This window comes from Ailuropoda melanoleuca, unplaced genomic scaffold (genome assembly GCF_002007445.2).
Source record: "Ailuropoda melanoleuca isolate Jingjing unplaced genomic scaffold, ASM200744v2 unplaced-scaffold11384, whole genome shotgun sequence".
Lineage (NCBI taxonomy): Eukaryota > Metazoa > Chordata > Mammalia > Carnivora > Ursidae > Ailuropoda > Ailuropoda melanoleuca.
The window spans coordinates 903,898-925,163 of record NW_023179820.1 but is presented as its reverse complement, the minus strand read 5'-3'; the positions used below and the strand labels follow the sequence as shown (position 1 = coordinate 925,163).

The 21,266-nt window shown below is 37.5% G+C and overlaps 1 protein-coding gene and 1 pseudogene across 9 annotated transcripts in view; one reads left to right on the top strand and one right to left on the bottom strand.

The window, feature by feature from the left end:
* PRKDC (protein kinase, DNA-activated, catalytic subunit) overlaps window positions 1–21,266 on the top strand; it is a 247,506-nt gene that overhangs the window by 83,636 nt on the left and 142,604 nt on the right. For all 9 annotated transcript variants that reach the window (XR_004622659.1, XM_034650151.1, XM_034650152.1 and 6 more), the window contains 9 exons: window positions 78–301; window positions 1,021–1,232; window positions 1,632–1,764; window positions 2,202–2,360; window positions 3,171–3,374; window positions 14,312–14,497; window positions 14,886–14,990; window positions 16,043–16,210; window positions 17,873–18,000. Coding sequence is in view for 8 of the 9 variants with exons in the window: in XM_034650151.1 (XP_034506042.1) it covers window positions 78–301; window positions 1,021–1,232; window positions 1,632–1,764; window positions 2,202–2,360; window positions 3,171–3,374; window positions 14,312–14,497; window positions 14,886–14,990; window positions 16,043–16,210; window positions 17,873–18,000 (1,519 nt within the window). In the remaining variant the exon portion in view is untranslated. The remainder of the gene's footprint in view (window positions 1–77; window positions 302–1,020; window positions 1,233–1,631; window positions 1,765–2,201; window positions 2,361–3,170; window positions 3,375–14,311; window positions 14,498–14,885; window positions 14,991–16,042; window positions 16,211–17,872; window positions 18,001–21,266) is intronic.
* On the bottom strand, window positions 3,411–3,577 carry LOC117797720 (annotated as a pseudogene).

Below are 21,266 nucleotides of genomic sequence, written 5' to 3'. Positions count from 1 at the left end.
TACTGAAGGCATTTTACATTAATCATAGTGGAGTTAGAAGGAAGCGTATGTTAATAATTGAGTATAATTTTTTTTAGGTACTGAAGCACAGTCTTCACTTTGGAAAGCAGTGGCTTTCTTTTTAGAAAACATTGCTATGCATGATATTACGGCAGCAGAAAAGTGCTTTGACACTGGGGCAACAGGTCATAGACCCAGTCCACAGGAGAGGGAAAGATATAATTACAGCAAATGCACGATTGTGGTCCGGATTATGGAATTTACCACAACGCTGCTCAGCACCTTCCCAGAAGGCTGGAAGGTACGTTACTCCTGGTGCTCTGTTAGTTTGAGGTCAGCACTTGGCACTGGAAGAATATTTTCCAGTACCTATTAAAAGTGGTTTTGGCTTTCTTAGAACTTTCCATTGGTGTAGGAGTTATGTGTTCTTGAAAGTAATAAAACTTTGCATGTACTTCAGATTCTTATTGTGTGAATAAAATACAAAATACCTTTTCTAGATGTTTTATTGGATATTGCATTTTATGCTATGATCGAGCAAACATTTGCCTTAGGAAACACTCATTAACAAATACTTGTAAATGTATCTGTGAGGCTTATTACATAAACAAAGTCCAGTTGGTCTACCCATTTAATACATACTAAATGTCTACTGTATGCCAGGCCCTGTCTGCAGATACAACAGCTCTCTAAACCAGGGGCCACAAAACTATGATCCACAGGCCAAATCCCACCTGCTGCCTGCTTTTGTAAAGAAGGTTTCATTGGAACTCATCGAAGCCCATTTGTCCATGTATTGTCCGTGGCTGCTTTCACATTATAATGGCAGTTAGTTCAACAGTTGCAGCAGAGACTATAGGGCCCAAAAAGCCTAAAATAATTATTTTCTAACCCTTTACAGAGAAAGTTTGCCAACCCCTGCCCTAGCCAGGCAAAAATTCCTGGCTTCATGGACCTTACACTAGTGAAAATCTAAGTGCTGACTAATGGATGTGTTTTTATTCAAATCATTTTTTACAGCTCCTCGAGAAGAATTTATGTAATAACAAAAACTTTATGAAACTCTTGGTGAAAACCCTATGTGAGCCCTCGAGCATAGGTTTCAATATTGGTGATGTCCTAATTATGAATAATCTTCCTGATGTTTGTGTAAACCTGATGAAAGCACTAAAGAAGTCCCCATACAAAGACACCGTAGAGATGTACCTCAAGGAAAAAATAACAGCACAGAGGTGGGCATTCAGATCATGCTTGGGATCAGTGTTGTGTTGGAATTTAAGGTTGCAATGTACTCTGGCAGCTGCATGTTTCTGCTATTGCCCCATTTCCTAAAGTAAAGGATCTCATCAGTTGTTTGAAAATCATCTATTTAACACATGCTTTCCCTGTACCTTATGGTAAGCAAGCCTCAGGTGTGGCTTAGCCCCATGTTGATCTCCACCACTGGATTAGTGCATGGGCCCCATGTTCATTGTTAACCATGTTTGCTTTCCAGGGTCATGTAATGAATTTGAGTGTCAAGTAGTCAGTAAACACATTTATAACAGAACACACATAATTTTTCAGTGTATCCTTTTAGTTTAGTGAGATCAACACTTATCTTGTTTCTTTTTGTTTTTCTTACATGGCAGCATTGAGGAGCTCTGTGCTGTTGACCTGTATGGCCCTGATGCTTATGTGGATAGGGCCAAGCTCGTGTCTGTCGTGTCAGCTTGTAAACAACTTCACAGAGCTGGTTTTTTACATGTTGTATTACCATCTCAGGTAACCACAGCCAATTTGTTTTTACATTTCTCTTAGCTTAATAAAATTAATTAGTCCATTTACTTATATATATGTTTTAAACATCCTGTATGTATAGAATGTGCTGAAATGGGAATTATAGAATTACTTATGCCAGACATGCATTAACTTAGACTATAAATATAAAAATTTATCAATATAAAATAAAAGAAGGACATTTGTATTTCAAACAGCCTTTTGAAGAACTTTAGGGATGAACTGTTATTGTGCCTTTGGCTAGGCAATATAAATGAAAAAGATATAGCATAGAAAGCAAAGTTGAGTGAAGATTTTCCTGATGATTAGAATGTAGTCAGCGTTAATGAACATGGATTATTTTTAATTCATGAAAGGTGTGAAATTGTGTGTTTCTATAAAGTATCTTATTGCTGGATGTTTCAGTGTTGCCTTTCTTTTAGTCTGCAGATCAGCATCATTCTTTTGGCACAAAACTTCTTTCCCTGGTTTATAAAAGCATTGCACCTGGAGATGAACAAGAGTACTTTCATTCATTAGACCCCAGTTGTAAACGATTAGCCAGTGGACTTCTGGAGTTGGCCTTTGCATTTGGAGGACTGGTAGGAACAGCAGCTATATGCTATGCTATCCTAATGGTGTAAATATATAGCTCACTTGCAGTGTGTTTCTAAAAACAAGAATTTAGCTGGAATTTAGTAAATTCTTAACTAAGGAAGTACTATAATATATTTACATGATCTGACTTCCTTTCTAAAAGGTTTTTTTAAATAAAAGAAATATGATAATATTCTTTTTAAATTGGGGTTTTGTCTATCACACTTTGTTTCCAAAAAGACTTTATAAGGCAGAGAAGATTTTTTATATTAAAGCTGAACTGTGTTGACACAGCGGCTTCCTCTTCCCCTGTCCCTTGTGATTTTCAGATGGCTGATTAGGGAGCACCCCTGTAGGAGAATTCCAGAGGTACCACAGAAAGATATCTTCATGGATTTTTGAACTGTGCAGGGTTGGCCTCAAACAGTTTCTGCTGTAGCTGAGATTTGCTAGCCAGTCTTTGTGTTCATTCCTTCTACCGTCTTCCCTTCTCCTGTAGCAGAAAGCTTTTCTTTGCCCCTTTGTTCATTTAATGTAAACAACTTACATATTTAAAGGGTCTAAAAATGTGCTTACTAGCCTCTCCCCTCAAAGCAACAAAAGATTTTCTGGAAATTTGAGAGGAACATGAGTCAGGGAAGATTTCTTTCCCAAAGTGAAATTTAGAAAACGCAAGCTTATTGAAATGTATACAATTCAAACTTGAACCAAGACCTTCAAATACCAGGTTCTCTTTAGACCTTACTGTGTGATTTTCCTCTTCCTATAACAGGTAAAATACTCCTGTCATTGTACCTTTCCTTGCTTTTTCACAGTGTGAGTACCTTGTGAATCTTCTCCTGGACACGGCAGTATTGTCTGTACCAGCCTCAGGAGTGTCCCAGAGAAACATGGTCAGCTTCTCTCATGGAGAGTATTTTTATAGCTTGTTCTCAGAGACAATCAACACTGAATTATTGAAAAATCTGGATCTTACTGTATTGGAGCTCATGAAATCATCTGTGGATAATCCCAAAATGGTAATGAAATTTTTATTTTTTATTTTTACTTTATTTACATGTAGCATGAATTACCATCAGACTCCACTCATTGAGCCAGAAACCCTTGTGGTGTTAGCAAAAGACTTGCCCCCCATGTAGCACACTACCTACACTTGTGAGTTCATTGTGAAATTTTTACTTAAGTAATTTTCCTTATATAATACCTATAAAAAGATTGCCATATTCCTTTTTTTTTTTTAATGATTTTTTACTAGATTATGTTAGTCACCATACAGTACATTCCCGGTTTCCGATGTAAAGCTTGATGATTCATTAGTTGTGTATAACACCCAGTGCACCTTGCAATGCGTGCCCTCCTTCCTACCCATTACTGGTCTATCCCATTCCCCCACCCCCCTCCCCTCTCAGGCCCTCAGTTTGTTTCTCATAGTCCATAGTCTCTCATGTTTCATTCCCCCTTCTGATTACCCCCCCTTTCTTTATCCCTTTCTTCCCCTACCGATCATCCTAGTTCTTATGTTCCATAGATGAGAGAAATCTTATGATAATTGTCTTTCTCTGCTTGACTTATTTCACTTAGCATTATCTCCTCCAGCGCCATCCATGTTGCAGCAAATGTTGAGAATTCGTTCTTCCTGATAGCTGAGTAATATTCCATTGTATATATGGACCACAACTTCTTAATCCAGTCATCTGTTGAAGGGCATCTCGGCTCCTTCCATGATTTAGCTACTGTGGACATTGCTGCTATAAACATTGGGGTGCATATGGCCCTTCTCTTCATTACGTCTGTAATTTTCGGGTAAACACCCAGTAGTGCAATGGCTGGGTCATAGGGTAGCTCAATTTTTAACTTTTTAAGGGGCCTCCACACTGTTCGAGTGGCTGTACCAACTTGCATTCCCACCAACAATGTAGGAGGGATCCCCTTTCTCCACATCCTCTCCAACAATTGTTGTTTCTTGCCTTGTCTATCTTTGCCATTCTAACTGGCGTAAGGTGGTATCTCAGTGTGTATTTGATTTGAATTTCCCTGATGGCTAATGATCTTGAACATTTTTTCATGTGTCTGTTAGCCATTTGTATATCTTCANATTTGGCTATTGTGGACAATGCAGCTATGAACATTGGGGTGCATATGGCCCTTCTCTTTACTACGTCTGTATCTTTGGGGTAAACACCCAGTAGTGCAATGGCTGGGTCATAGGGTAGTTCAATTTTTAACTTTTTAAGGGACCTCCACACTGTTTTCCAGAGTGGCTGTACCAACTTGCATTCCCACCAACAATGTAGGAGGGATCCCCTTTCTCCACATCCTCTCCAACAATTGTTGTTTCTTGCCTTGTCTATCTTTGCCATTCTAACTGGCGTAAGGTGGTATCTCAGTGTGGTTTTGATTTGAATTTCCCTGATGGCTAATGATTTTGAACATTTTTTCATGTGTCTGTTAGCCATTTGTATGTCTTCATCTGAAAAGTGTCTCTTCATATCTTCTGCCCATTTTATGATTTGCTTATTTGTTTCCTGTGTATTGAGTTTGAGAAGTTCTTTGTAGATCTTGGATACCAGTCTTTTATCTGTGGTGTCCTTTGCAAATATATTCTCCCATTNACCTCTTTGTTTGTTTGTTTGTTTTTTTAAAGATTTTATTTATTTATTCAACAGAGATAGAGACAGCCAGCGAGAGANCTGGGCTACCTCTTAGTTTGTTTGTTTGTTTGTTTTTTTAAAGATTTTATTTATTTATTCAACAGAGATAGAGACAGCCAGCGAGAGAGGGAACACAAGCAGGGGGAGTGGGAGAGGAAGAAGCAGGCTCATAGCAGAGGAGCCTGATGTGGGGCTCGATCCCATAACACCGGGATCACTTCCTGAGCCGAAGGCAGACGCCCAACCGCTGTGTCACCCAGGCGCCCCTACCTCTTAGTTTTTTTGACTGTTTCCTTGGCTGTGCAGCAGCTTTTGATCTTGATGAAGTCCCACAAGTTCATTTTTTCTTTTGTTTCTCTTGCCTTTGGAGATGTGTCATGAAAAAGGTTGCTCTGGCCGATGTCATAGAAGTTGTTGCCTATGTTCTCCTCTAGAATTTTGATGGATTCCTGTCTCACATTGAGGTCTTTCATCCATTTGGAGTTTATTTTTGTGTATGGTGTGAGAGAGTGGTCAAGTTTCATTCTTTTGCATGTAGCTGTCCAATTTTCCCAGCACCATTTATTGAAGAGACTGTCTTTTTTCCACCGNCTCTAGGATTTTGATGGATTCCTGTCTCACATCGAGGTCTTTCACCCATTGTGGAGTTTATCTTTGTGTATGGTGTGAGAGAGTGGTCAAATTTCATTTTTTTGCATGTAGCTGTCCAGTTTTCCCAGCACCATTTATTGAAGAGTCTGTCTTTTCTCCACTGGATGTTTTTTTCCTGCTTTGTCAAAGATTAGCTGCCCAAAGAGCCGAGGGTCCATTTCTGGGTTCTCTATTCTGTTCCATTGGTCCATGTGTCTGTTTTTGTGCCAGTACCATGCTGTCTTTGTGATCACAGCTTTGTAGTACAGCTCGAAATCCGGCATTGTGATGCCCCCAGCTTTGTTTTTCCTTTTCAACAGTTCCTTGGAGATTCGGGGCCTTTTCTGGTTCGACACAAATTTAAGGGCTGTTTGTTCCAGTTCTTTGAAAAATGTCATTAGTATTTTGATCAGGATAGCATTGAAAGTGTAGATTGCTCTGGGTAGCATGGACATTTTAACTATGTTAATTCTTCCAATCCATGAGCATGGAATATTTTTCCATCTTTTTATGTCTTCCTCAATATCTTTCAAAAGTGATCTATAGTTTCTAGCATATAGGTCCTTTACGTCTCTGGTTAAGTTAATTCCAAGGTAACGCATGGTTTTTGGTGTTATTGTAAATGAAATGGATTCCCTATTTTCTCTTTCTTCAGTCTCATTGTTCGTGTATAGAAATGCAACTGATTACTGAGCATTGATTTTGTATCCGGCCACATTACTGAATTGCTCTATAAGTTATAGTAGTTTGGAGGTGGAGTCTTTTGGGTTTTCCAATATAGAGTATCATGTCATCTGCGAAGAGAGACAGTTTGACTTCTCCTTTGCTGTTTTGGATACCTTTTATCCCTTTTTGTTGTCTGATTGCTGTTGCAAGGACTTCTAGTACTATGTTGAATAATAGTGGCGAGAGTGGGCATCCTTGTCGTGTTCCTGATCTTAAGGGAAAGGCTTTCAGCTTTTCCCCATTGAGAATGATATTCACGGTAGGCTTTTCATAGATGGTTTTTATGAGTTTGAGGAATGTATCCTCTCTCCCTACACTCTGAAGGGTTTTAATCAGAAAAAGATTCTGTATTTTGTCAAATGCTTTTTCTGCATCAGTTGAGAGGATCATGTGGTTCTTGACTCTTTTCTTGTTGATATTATCTATCACACTGATAGATTTGTGAATGTTGAACCACCCTTGCATCCCAGGGATGAATCCCACTTGGTCATGATGGATAATCCTTGTAATGTACTGTTGGATCCTATTAGCTAGGATCTTGTTGAGAATTTGGCGTCCATATTCATCAGGGAAATCGGTCTGTAATTCTCCTTTTTGATGGGTTCTTTGCCGGGTTTGGGGATCAAGGTAATACTGGCCTCATAGAATGAGTTTGGTAATTTTCCTTCTGTTTCTATTTTTTGAAACAGCTTCAGGAGAATAGTATTATTTCTTCTGTGAATATTTGGTAGAATTCCCGGGAAATCCATCAGGCCCTGGACTCTTGTTTTTGGAGAGATGTTTGATTACTGCTTCAATCTCTTCATAATTAATCAGTCTGTTTAAATAATCAGTTTCTTCCTGTTTCAGTGTTGGTAGTTGATAGGTTTCCAGGAAGGCGTCTATTTCTTCCTGGTTGTTTAATTTATTGGCATAAAGCTGTTGATAAACGTTTCTAATGATCCTTTTTATTTTATTGGTGTTGGTTGTGATCTCTCCACTTTCATTCATATTGTTATTAATTTGGGTACTTTCTCTCTTCTTTTGAATAAGTCTGGCCAGTGGCTTATCGATCTTGTTTATTCTTTCAAAGAACCAGCTTCTAGTTGTGTTGATCTGCTCTACTGTGCTCCTGGTTTCTAATTCATTGATCTCTGCTCTAATCTTGATCAACTGCCTTCTCGTGTGCAGGTTAGGCCTGTTCCTCTGTTCCAGCTCCAGCTTCTTGAGGTGAGATTATAAAAACTGCATTTTAGATTTTTCTATTCTTCTGAGTGAGGCTTGGATGGCTATGTATTTTCTTCTTAGGACCGCCTTTGCAGTGTCCCATACGTTTTGGACCGATGTGTTTTCATTCTCATTGGTCTCCAAAAATTGTTTAAGCTGATTTTTAATTTCTTGGTTTACGCAATCATTCTTGAGCAAGATGGTTCTGAGTTTCCAAGTGTTTGAGTTTCTTCCAAATTTTTCCTTGATTGAGTTCCAGTTTAAAGCATTGTGGTCTGAGACTATGCAGGGAATAATTTCAGTCTTTTGGCATCGGTTGAGACCTGTTTTGTGACCCAGTATATGGTCTATTCTGGAGAAAGTTCGACGTGCATTCCAAAAGAATGAGTATTCTGTTGTTCTGGGGTGTAGTGTTCTGTATATATCTATGAGGTCCATCTGGTCCAGAATGTCATTCAAAGCTCTTGTTTCTTTGTTGATTTTCTGCTTAGGTGATCTGTCTTTTGCTGAGAGCGGAGTGTTGAGGTCCCCTACTATTAACGTATTATTATCTATTTGTCTCTTTATTCTGTTTAAGAGTTGGCTTGTGTATCTAGCTGTTCCCCTGTTGGGGGCATAGATATTTATAATTGTCATATCCACTTGTTGGATACATCTTTTAAGAATAATAGAGTGTCCTTCTGTGTCTCTAACTATAGTCGTTAGTTTAAAATCTAATCTGTCTGATATGAGAATTTCTACTCCAGCTTTCTTTTGAGATCCACTAGCATGAAAAATGCTTCTCCATCCCTTCACTTTCAGCCTGGATGTATCTTTAGGTTCAGGATGAGTCTCTTGTAGACAGCAAATGGATGGGTCATGTCTTTTTATCCAATCTGCAACCCTGTGGCGTTTTATGGGAGCATTTAGGCCATTCATATTGAGAGTGATTATTGAGAGATATGATTTTAATGATGTCACATTGCCTATAAAGTCTTTGTTCCTATGGTTTGTGAATTTCTGTTCTGTATCACTCTTGGGGTCCCCTTACTTTTATAGAACCCCCCTTACTATCTCCTGTAGGGCTGGTTTCGTGGTTATGAAGTTGGTCAATGGCTGGCGACTCTGGGAGGTCTTTATTTCTCCATCAATTCTAAATGACAGCCTTGCTGGGTAAAGGATCCTTGGGTGCATGTTCTTCTCAGATAGAGCTTTAAAAATGCTCCCCCAACCCTTTCTCTCATTCCAGGTCCGTGTAGACAGGTCTGACGTAATTCTGATATCTTTGCCTTGGTACGTGAGAAATTTCTTTGCCCTGCCGCTTTCAATACTGTATCCTTGGATCTAATATTTGCAAATTGCACTATGACGTGATGTGGCGTAGGTTTGTCGTAGTTGAATTTGGGAGGGGTCCTCTCTGCCTCTTGGACACAAATGCTTGTTTCCTTTGCTAGATTAGGGAAGTTTTCAGCTACAGTTTGTTCAAATATTTCTTCTAGACCTCTGTTTTTCTCCACCCCCTTGGGGATGCCTCTGATTATGACATTGGAACATTTCATTGAGTCCGTAATCTCCCATAACCTACATTCTTAAGATTGGATTTTTTTGAGCCACGTTTTCGGTTTTAGCTTTCTCTTCTACCATCCTATCCTCCAATTCGCTAATTTGTTCTTCTCCCTCATTTACCCTGGCCATCAGAGCATCTAGTTTTAACTGCATTTGATTCATAGCATTTTTAATTTTTGCCAGATTTACTCACATTTCCGTCCTTAGAGATTCTATATTTTTGTTAATATTTTTTTCAAGTCTACACATCATATTGACCATTGTTACTTGAATTCCATTTCTGATAATTTCGTTATATCCATATCCATCAGTTCTGTGGCATAGGCCACAGACTCATTGTCGTTCATTTGCTGGGGGGATTTCTCCAAACTGTCTTTCTGATGAGGAGAGGTTGCAGGGTTGTCCAGAGCCCAAATTATTGACCAGGACCCAGGCAGTGTGCGCTTGTTTTATAGAGACCTTAGGGATGTGGGCTTCTTGATTTTTCAGCCTGCCTTCTGGGGGAGGGGCCTGCCGCGCCGATACTTAGGGCAACCCTGTTTGGGTAGAGTCTCCGTGTCCCCTGCGAGGGGCGATGAGGATGGGCACACTGTGAACCGGTATTTCTGGGCTTTTGTTCTCTGGCAGCTTTCCCTGGCGGTTTGCTGTGCCTCTCCTGAGAGTCAGAGTCGCAGTGGCCAAATCTCAGCCTCTGTCTCAGGGCAGAGAGATCGCAGTCCGCTCTCCACCGAACTCTTCTGGCCTCTTTAACTCTGTTTCGGTTTGTGCTCTTAAAAACCCTGCAGCGTCCCGGGTTGTGTGTCCCACAGCCGGCATCCCAGCCCTCACTTCCAGGGCCGCACGTCTCCATCCTTTGTGTTTCTAACGCTGCCAGCCGCCAGCGCCCCTGTGCGCGCTCCAGAACTCTGTTTCAGTGTGGTTCGTGAGCACTCCGGAGCGCAGGTTTTCACACTGGTCGCGCGAGTTCTCCTGCTCACCGTCTCAGTCTGCTCTCTCGTGGGTGCCAGTCCGAGAGTCTGCCCGCTCCCCAGTGCAGGTGGCTACTGCTTCCAAGCGCCTGAGTGCGTCGGCTCCTTCCCCCTTCCGATTATCTTCAGATATCTGTGCACATTCATGGCTTCCTGCATCGTTCCTCAGTACTCAGCACTGGAGATGTTCATTTGTAGAGATCCAGATGTATCTTCCTGCATCTCAGGCTGATTCCGTGGGTGTTCAGGATGGTCTGGTACTTATCCAACTGGGTTCAGGGGACCAGCTGAGAAAGGGGACCCCTACTCCTCTGCCATCTTAACTCCTTCCTCAAAATTGACCTTTCTAAAACTTAAGCCTACTTTTTCTAAGGTACGTCTCTCCATTTATTCAAACCTTTATTCATATTCTCAAATCTTTTTTGTCATACTATTATGTAGAATGATGTCATTTTATTCATCTAGTTGCTGCACGTTTCTTAACATTTCTAGATATTGGATGCTCTTTAGTTGTAAATGGAATATTTTCCCTTTATATTTTCTTTTTTTAATTAGATTTATTTATTTGAGAGAGAGAGAGATAAAATGATTGAGGGAGTGCTAAAGCGGATGGGAGAGAAAGAGAGAGAAGCAGACTCCCAGCTGAGCATGGATCCTGACACGGGGCTCAGTCTCATGAACCTGAGATCATGACATAAGCTGAAATCAAGAATCAGATGCTTAACTGAGCGAGCCACCCAGGCTCCCCCCCTTTATATTTTCTTTACAAGGATGTGGTATATCAGAAAACTACTGATTTTGTTTATTTTATTACCATTCACATGAATGAATATTCTTCTTTTTTCCAAATTTATGGAGATATAATTTTCATATAACATTTTGTAAGTTTTAGGTGTACAACATGATGATTTGTTTAGTCAAATTTGATAATCATGCAGAATGATTACTGTGATAAATTTAGTTAATGTTCATCACCTTGTATAGATAAATTTTTTTCCTTACAATGAGAACTTTTAAGCATGTCAGCACTTTTCAGATATGTGATACAGATTGTTAGCTTTAGTCACTGTGCTATACATTACATCTCCAGAGCTTTGTTATCTTATAACTATAAGTTGTGCTTTCGACCACTTTCATTCATTTTGCCCGACTCCCCATCCCCTGCCTCTAGCAAGCACCAGTCTGTTCTCTATATCTTTGAGTTTGGTTTTTTAGATTCCATGTATAAATGACATACAGTATTTATCTTTCTCTGTAGGACCCGTTTCACTTAGCATAATGTTGTCAGGGTCAAACCTATGTTGTGACAATTGGCAGAATTTTCTTCTTTATAATGGCTGAATTATATTTCATTGTATATGTATACCACATCTTCTTTGTTCATTCATCTGTTGATGGACACTTAAGATTGTTTCTATGTCTTTGGCTATTGTACATGTTTCAATGAACATGGGGGTGCAGATATATTGTTTTGATAGTGATCTTCTCTTTAGATAAACGTGGAGTTGCCAGACCATACAGTACTTCTGTTTTTAACATTTGGAAGGACTGTCACACTGTATTCCATAGTGGCTGTACCAGTTTGCATTCCCACCCACAGTGCACAAGAGCTTCCTTTTCTCCATGTCCTCACCAACACTTTTGGCTTTTTGATGCTAGTCTATTTTACATAGTGATATCTCACTATGGTTTTGATCTGCATTTTCCTGATGATTAGGGATGTTGAGCACCTTTTCATCTACCTTTTGACTGTCTTCTTTGGAAAAATATCTATTCAGTTCCTCTGCCCATTTTTGAATTAGATTGTTTGACTTTTTGCTGTTGAGTTGTATGAGTCCTTCATATATTTTGGATATTAACCCCTTATCAGATACATGATTTACTGATATTTTCTGCCATGTTACAGATTGCCTTTTCATTATGTTGGTGATTTCTTTTGCTGTGCAGAAGCTTTTTAGTTTTATGTAGTTCCACTTGTTTATTTTTGCTATTGTTGCCTTTGCTTTTGGTGTGAAATCCAAAAAAAAATCACACTAAGACCACTGTCAAGGAACTTATCCCTTAAAGAATGTTACGGCTTCAGGTCTTAAGTTCAAGTCTTTAATACATTTTGAGTTGATTTTGGGGTATGGTGTAAAATAAGTGTTGAGTTTCATTCCTTTGCATATAGATGTCCAGTTTTCCCAATAGCATTTATTGAAGAGATTATCCTTTCTCCATTGTATATTTTTGGCTTCTTTGTACCTCATCATTGTATATTCTTGGCTCCTTGCATGTTTTTATTTCTGGGCTCTCCATTTTGTTCCATTAATCTATGTGTCTGTTCGTATGCCAATACTGTATTGTTTTGATTACTTTGACATATTATAGCATGAAATCAAGAAGCACAGTGCCTCCAGCTTTGTTGTTCTTTCTCAAGATTGCTTTGGTTATTCAGGGTCTTTTATAGTTCATATAAATTTTAGGATTGCTTGTTCTATATCTGTGAAAAATGCCATTGGAATTTTGATAGGGATTGTATTGAATCTGTAGATTGCTTTGGATAATACCAACATTTTAGCAATGTTAATTATTCTATTCCATGACCACAGAAGACCCTTCCATTTATTTGCATCTTCAGTTTTTTTCATCAGTGTCTTCTAGTTTTCATCATATAGGCTTTTAAGCTCCTCGGTTAAATTTATTCCCAGTTGTTTTATTCTTTTTGATGCAATTGTAAATGGGATTGTTTTCTTACTTTAACTTTCTGATAGTTGGTTATTAGTGTACAGGAATGCAAAAGATTTTTGTATATTGATTTTGTGTCCTGCAACTTTACTGAATTTATTGATTAGTTTTAATAGTTTTTTTGGTGGAGTCTTCAGGGTTTCCTATGTATAATACCATGTCACCTGCAAACAGAGACAGCGTTACGTCTTCCCTTCAGTTTTGGATGCTTTTTATTTCTTTTTCTCGTCTAATTGCTATGGCTAGGACTTCCAATGCTGTGGTGAATAAAATTGGCAAGAGTGGACATCCTTTTCTTGTTCCTGCTTATAGGGAAAAAGCTCTCAGTTTTTCACTATCAAGTGTGATATCAGCTGTGTGTTTGTCATATATGGCTTTTATTATATTGAAGTATGTTCCCTCTACCCGATTTGTTGAGTTTTTATCATGAATGGTTGTTGAATTTTATCAGATGTTTTTTCTGCATCTATTAAGATGATCCTATGATTCTTATCCTTTATTTTGTTGATGTGTTGTATCACGCTAATTGATTTGCAGGTGTTGAACCATCCTGGCATCCCTGAAATAAACCTCACTTGATCATGGTATATGATCCTTTTAACGTATTGTTGAATTTGATTTGCTGATATTTTGTTGAGGAGTTTTGCATCTATGTTCATCAGGGATATTTTCGTGTAATTTTCTTTTCTTGTAGTTTCTGTGTCTGGTTTTGGTATCAGGGTAATGCTGGCCTCATGGAATGAGTATGGAAGTGTTCACTTGTCTTCTCGTTTTTTTAGAAGAATTTGAGGATTGGTCTTAGTTCTTCCTTAAATGTTTGGTAGGATTCACCAGTGAGACGCATCTGGTCCTGGACTTTTGTTTGTTGAAGGGTTTTTGATTACTGATTCAACCATCTTTCTATTAATTGGTCTGTTCAGATCATCTCCTCTAGATTCAGTCCTGGTAAGTTGTATGTTTCTAGGAATTTATCCATTTGTTCTAGGTTGTCCAATTTGTACGCAAACAATGAATCATGGAACACTACATCAAAAAAGTAATGATGTACTGTATGGTGATTAACATAATTCAACATTTTTAAAAAATTTTTTTTGCATTGTCATAATGATAAGAATATTGAATATTAATCTAACCAAAATTAGGATTTCAACTATTGGAAAGGTGGTGGGACAGGAAATGTGTGTGTGCAAGCATGGGTGTATGCTTCTGGGCATGTGCGTGTATAACAGAGGAGTTAATTCTTCTCATCGAGAACGCTCCCAACTAAGAAAACAAGCAATAGGATGAACATGATTTCATAAAGGAGACCACCTTATGGTTTTGTGGGAAAATTTACATGTTAAGTTGCTCTTCTCAAATTTGAGGAGTTACGAAGTAAATAGCTATTACAGAAATAACATCTTTATTTTCCAAGAATAGCTTTGAACTGAAAGTAGATTTTATTATTTGTCTGTCATTTTTAATATTGAGGATTTTTCTTCAAGTACCACCTACTTATTTCAGGTGAGCGCCGTTTTGAATGGAATGTTAGATCAGAGCTTCAGGAATCGAGCTAGCCAGAAACACCAAGGACTGAAACTTGCGAGTACAATTCTGCACAACTGGAAAAAGTGGGACTCCTGGTGGACCAAAGATTCTGCTCCTGAAAGTAAAACAGCAGTGCTGACCTTACTGGCCAAAATTTTGCAGGTATCTTGAGAAATCTTAAAAAAGAAGTTGTTTTGGACTCTGTAAGTTTTATCTTTAAAAATATGATGGAGATTTCTTAGGGAAGCTCATTGGTTTGATAAGTAAAAAATATTTTTACTGGACAGTTGCTGATTACCTTACATTTTATACTTTTTCCATTATTATTTATACTCATTATCCTTTCCTATACTTTACCTTTTTAGTGTCTACATGCATTGTCTTACCAGATAGATTTAAAATGTTTCAGAACAGGAATTGTTATGATATTCTTAAAGCCCAAGAACAAATTTGTAGATTATTTCTGAAATTAAAAAACTTGGAAAATGTGTTAAAGGAAATTAGAGGCATAGTATAGAAATGTATCACGTTTTTATTTCCCCTCCTTTAGATTGATTCATCTGTATCTTTTAATACAAATCACAGTGCATTCCCTGAAGTCTTTACAACATATGCTAGTCTACTTGCTGATTCAAAGTTGGGTTTACATTTAAAGGTAAGTGATGAAAAAGATTTTTTTTTTCAGATTACATTCTCTGTTATTTTCCCATTTTATATTTTTACATATTTGTGATGTATGTTTTTTATTATGGAAAATTTCAAACATATTCAAAAGCGAGAGTAACCCCTGTGTACCTGTCACTCAGCCTCAATAGCCATCTGTCTATGGGCATGTCTGTTTCAACTATGCAGCCACTCCTACCCTTGAAGGAGACCCGTGGCATCATGTTATTTGATCTGCGCATACTTTTTTATGTCTCTCTAAAAGATAAATATAATCACAATGAATTTCACATACTTAGAAGAACTAGTACTTGTCTTTTCATATGTGTGGTTCAAATTGGCTTTTTTGAGAATTGCTGTATCAGTGAATGACAGAATTTAAACTATTACTCAATAATTTTTCTATTAATACATGTATCTGGGTAATTTTTAGAGTTAAGAACTTAATATTATAATTTTAAAGTCCTATAATAATTAGATTTTATGCTCTAATAAAATGTGGCCTTAATGAAAGACTTTTTTTTAGTAGACCATAAGAATATTTCTTTGGAATTTTCTGTTCTGTGGTTAATCAAGTTTCTCATTCCTCAGTATGAGGGAGCCTGGGAACTTTCTTGCCACAGGGGAGATAGGAAATATTACCTAGTTTTTTTATGCTCATTATGAAGTTCAGAATTAGTTCTGTGAGGAATATTTATAAATTATCCCAGAGGTTGTTCAGTATGCTCTTTCCACACCAAACTTATCCAGTGTACTGAGTCTGTATTTGTAGAAGGAAAAATCACAGAGCGTCATCATACAGTGTCCTATTTAATTACACGTGTATAGCCCTCAGTTGGCCCACTGGCCTCTAGAGTAGAAGCTGAGATACAGTATTGTGTTCAGGTTGGTTTTCAGTGTAATGTAGAAGGTATTCTGAAGTCGTTCATTGAATCCAAACAGTACTTTATTTGCAAAGCCTTAAGAAAGCAGTAATTTTATTTATTCTGTAGGATTCGTAAGCCCCGACTGGGGCAGTTTCATATGTCTGCATTGCTCCCACAGGGTCAGGCTGTAATTCTTCTTCCATTCTTCACCAATCTTACTGAAGGCAGTCTTGAGGACCTTAAGCATGTTCTTGAAAAGCTTATCATTTCTAATTTCCCCATGAAGTCTGAAGAATTTCCCCCAGGAACTCTGCGGTACAATAATTATGTAGACTGCATGAAAAAGGTTAGTTTTTAGTAGTACCAAGTGAAATTAAAACCTTGTTTTTCTGTTACATTTCTTGATGAAAAGTAAGTGAAATATTCAGAGTCAGAGATGTATTGTAACTTAAGGACTTCAGTTCAATTCATTTTGAAAGCTGGGTAGCTGTGGGGGCAGATGCATATCTAAATCTTTTGGAATTCATTCCCTCCCATTTTAAATTGAAATCTTTTATGCAGAAAAATATTGTGAAATATTATATTCATTATGTATAAATTTTGAAAATTAATGCCAAAAAGAGCTAAGAAATAGAATAAAGTAGTGGTTATTTGAGAAACGTCTAGTGATTATCACCGGTATTATTTAATATACAGATGAAGGTCTCTAAAATACCAGTGGCTTAAACAAGGTGGTAGATTATTTGTTTCTCCTGTACAATACTAGATTGTTATTTATAGCAACTATATACAGATTTCCCCTGCTATCCAAAAGTGAAACATTTCTATGAAAACTTCTGTAAGCCAAAATGGTATAAAGCAAAGAAGCAATTACCATTAATTTGTATGGAAATTTTTTGAGCATTATCAGACCCAAAATATCCTCTCTTAGGCACTTTTGCTACCAAAGGACACATCTTGCTAATAGGTGCACAGAATAAATTGAAATAAAGCACAGACGCTCACAGACAACAGTTCAAGGCTATGGTGGCTTGACGCTGATATGCTGAGTGTAGTTCCTGGGGTAAGAGCTTGGTGGTGCTACTCTCAGTGCCCCGGTACATGCTGCCTCTAGCTTGCCAGTCACCTTTCTTGAATGGTGCATTCCTGGAATCAGCAGGTCGTTGATGGGATGACACCATCATGTAGGTGCCATCTAAGTATCCTGTTCCAAACAGTCTAATGGTTACCTAATGGTTATAGCATCCACAAAGATTCCACATAGATCATTGGCACTTTCTTTTAATGTAAATGGGCTAATGTAAATATAAGTACAGTCACTGAACATTTGAAGGAAGCTTCTAACCTAAAAAGATGTAAACCAACAGGAAAAAGGAACTCAGAGGGAACTGAGTCAACAAAGGGAGATGAGGGATGAGCATATCAAAGAAACTATAAGAGTAACTTCAGAGATGAGAGAAGGTATTGTGTCTGTGAAGTAGAACAAATAAGTGCTCTTGAAATTAAATATATAAAAGCAAAATTAAAAAAAACTTCATAAAACAGAAGATAAAATTGTGGGTATTTCCTAGAAAGCAGAATAGATGTCAAAATGGAAAATGGGGGAGTAGAGAACATTAGATGAGCAGCCTAGGACAGTTGCTGTGCAATGAAGATGGTGTGGAAAAGAAAGGTCTCCAAAATAAAAAAAGCCCCCAGAGTACCTGGAATGGTGAAGACCAAGATCTCAGTGAAGGCACATCATCGTGGAATTTCAGAACCTGGAATCAGATTTTTCAGAACATCCTGACTGCTTTAAGAGGGAAAAACATCTGCAAAACCTTTAAAGAATCAAAACTCAAATATTTAGCAAATGTTATTATATGCCAGGCATTCGTTATAGCTGCAGAAATGGCAAAAGTGGTAGCATTTGTTCTCTGTGAAACCCAGCTTTAATTTTCCATTTTGTTAGTGCTGGTAAGAACAAAACAAAAATAAAAACCCAAGAAAATTATTATTTTTTTTCTAGTTTCTGGATGCATTGGAATTATCTCAAAGTCCTATATTGTTGCAGTTGATGACAGAAATTCTTTGTCGGGAACAGCAGCATGTAATGGAAGAATTATTTCAATCTACTTTCAAAAAGATTGCCAGAAAGTAAGTCATTCTATTCTAGTCTAGGACCCCAGACACCATATACTTTTTATTTCTGTGGGAAATTACCTTCTCTGTTCCAAAAAAAGTTGAGTGGCAATTGCGGTCAACTCTTACAACTCAATTTTATTTTGTTTTTCTTGATGGAAAAAAAAAGACTTATTGTGAAAGTTTCAAACATACTCAATGCTAAAGGTTAAGACCATAATGAACATCCAGATCAAACATACACGACCATTTTCCAGCCTTATCAACACTATTTTGGTCTCTTTTCTTTTGTGCTGTAGTCACTGTAATAAAGCAGATCCCCCTGATGCCATGTCATTTTACCTCTAATTACTTTTTTTTTTTTTTTTTAAGTTTTAGTTAGTTAACATACAGTGCAATATTGGTTTCTGGGGTAGAATTCAGTGATTCATGACATATACAACAGTTGGTACTCATCACAGGTACCCTCTTTAATAACCGTTACCCATCTAGCCCATCCCCCACATTCTTCCATCAGCCCTCAGTTTGCTCTCTGTTGTTAAGAGTCTTATGGTGTGTTTCCCTCTCTCCTTTTTTCCTCTTCCCACTTCCCTTCTTACGTCTTTTGTTGGGGGGGGGAGCACAGGCAGACAGGGAGAGAATCTTAAGCAGGCTCCATGCCCAGTGCAGAGCCCCATATGGTCTCGATCTCACGATCCTAAGATCATGACCTGAGCCGAAATCAAGAGTTGGGTGCTTAACTGACTGAGCCACCCAGGCACCCCGGTTCATTTGTTTTCTTTCTTAAATTCCACATATGAGTGAGATCATATGGTATTTGTCTTTCTCTGACTGACTTATTTCACTTAGCATAATACTCTCTAGCTCCATCCACATCATTGCAAATGACAAGATTTCTTTTTTGATGGCTGAGTAATATTCCATTATAGATATAGATATAGATAGATATAGATAGATACACACACACACATATATATACACACATACACACACATACATACATACACACACACACACACACCCCATATTCTTTATCCATTCATCTGTTGATGGACACATTTGGACTCTCTCCATAGTTTGGCTATTATTGATAATGCTGTTATAAACATCAGGGTGCATTTATCCTTTGGGCAAATACCTAGTAGTGCAATTGCTGGATTGTAGGGTAGCTCTATTTTTAACTTTTTGAGGAAGCACGATACTGTATTCCAGAGTGGCTGCACCAGTTTGCATACCCACCAACAGTGCAAGAGGTTTCCCCTTTCTTCACATCCTTGCCAACACCTGTTGTTTCTTGTGTTGTTAATTTTAACCATTCGGACAGTTGTGAGATAGTATCTCATCATGGTTTTGATTTGTGTTTCCCTGATGATCACCTCTAATTACTTCTGTATGCATGTCTAAACAGTGTCCAGTAGTCCTAATTTTCATGATGTTAAGATTGATTAGCCATGTATGACATAGCTTTTTCCTAATGTTCTAGCATGCATTTATGATTATTGCCCCAAATCATTTATTTTATCAGGAGTTGCAAATGGTCATTTAAAAAATCCTTTTTTAGGGGCATCTGGGTGATTCAGTTGGTTAAGTATCTGCCTTCGGCTCAAGTTATTATCTCAGGGTCCTGAGATTGAGCCCCGTGTCGGGTTCCCTGCTCAGCAGGGAGTCTGCTTCTCTCTCTCCCTCTTCCCCTCCCCCCTTCTCATGTTCTCCCTCTCTGTCTCTCTCTCAAATAAATTAAATATTTTAAAATATTTTAAAAAATTAAAAATCTTTTTTATATCTTCTACATTTAGGAGCTAGAAATCTATTGTAATGAACTTGCCCTTGTCACTAGGGTTGTTCAGTTACCTGAATATAGTTTTAGTTTTTTAGGAAATTACAGTGGAAAAAAGGGAACAAATTTTATTATTAAATTTTTTATTATTTTTTTATTTTTTAAAGATTTTTAAAATTTATTTATTAGAGGGAAAGAAGGAGAACATGAGTGGGGGAGGGGCAGAGGGAGAGGGAGAGAGAGAGAATCTTAAACAGACTTGGTGCTGAGCATGGAGCCCAACACAGGGCTCAGTCTCACAACCCTGAGATCATGACCTGAGCTGAAATCAGGAGTCAGACATTAACTGACTGAGACACTCAGGTATTATTAATTTATTATTAATTTTTATTAATTTTTAAAGTAAGGGCTTGATGCCATGGATACTTCTGATTGTGACCAATGAGGGTTTTTTTGGCATTATTTATATTGATATGTAAATATCCATGTTAATTTATCTTATTGAGTTATACTTTACATATCATAAAATTCACCTATTTGAAGCATAGAGTTTAATAATTTTTCATAACTTTACCTAGTGGTACAACCATCACCATAGAGTAATTTCATCCTCCCAATAAGATCCTATATTAACTCCCATTCCCATTCCCAGCCCCAGGCAATCATTAATCTGCTTTCAGTCTTTATAAATTTGCCTTTTCTGAACATGTCATAGAAATGGAATCATACAACATGGGATCTCTTATGTCTGGCTTCCTTTTTCAGCAAGTTTTTGAGGTTCATTCATGACAGCATGAATCAGTAGGTCATTTTTATTGACATTTTAAAAATTATACTTAACCAACAACTATAGAACATCCTACACAGCAAGAAAATACACATTCTCTTTGAGCGTATATGGAAGCCATAAAACAAATCTTAATAAATTTAAAAGGATTGAAATCTTACAAAGTATATTGTCAACCACAATGGAGTTAAATTAGAAATAAATAACAGGAGAATACGTGAGGAATCCAAAAACATTTCTAAATATCCAACTAATTAATATATTTCTAAGTAGCCCTTAGGTCAGAGAAGAAATTATAAGGGAAATCATATAGCATTTTGATCAGAATAAAATAAAAATAAAGCATATCTATACAACTAAAGCATTGCTCAGAGAGGAATTTGTATCTTTTAATACCTGTATTAGAAAATAAGAAATATCCTAAATTAATAATATAAACCTGTACCTTAAAATCAAGAAAAAGAAAACTAAACTGAAAGCAAGCAGGAGGAAGGGAATAATAAAAATTAGAGTGAAAAGTAATAAAATTGAAATTAGAAAAATGGTGGAGAAAAACCAATGAAACCAGAGTTGGTTCTTTGAAAAGGTAGATGAAATTGACAAACTGTTAGCTGGACAAACTAGGAATAAAAGAAAAGGTACAGTTCATGAAAATTAGGACCAAAAGACCACTAACCTCTCAGATTATAGGAAAATATTATGAATGACATCATGTCA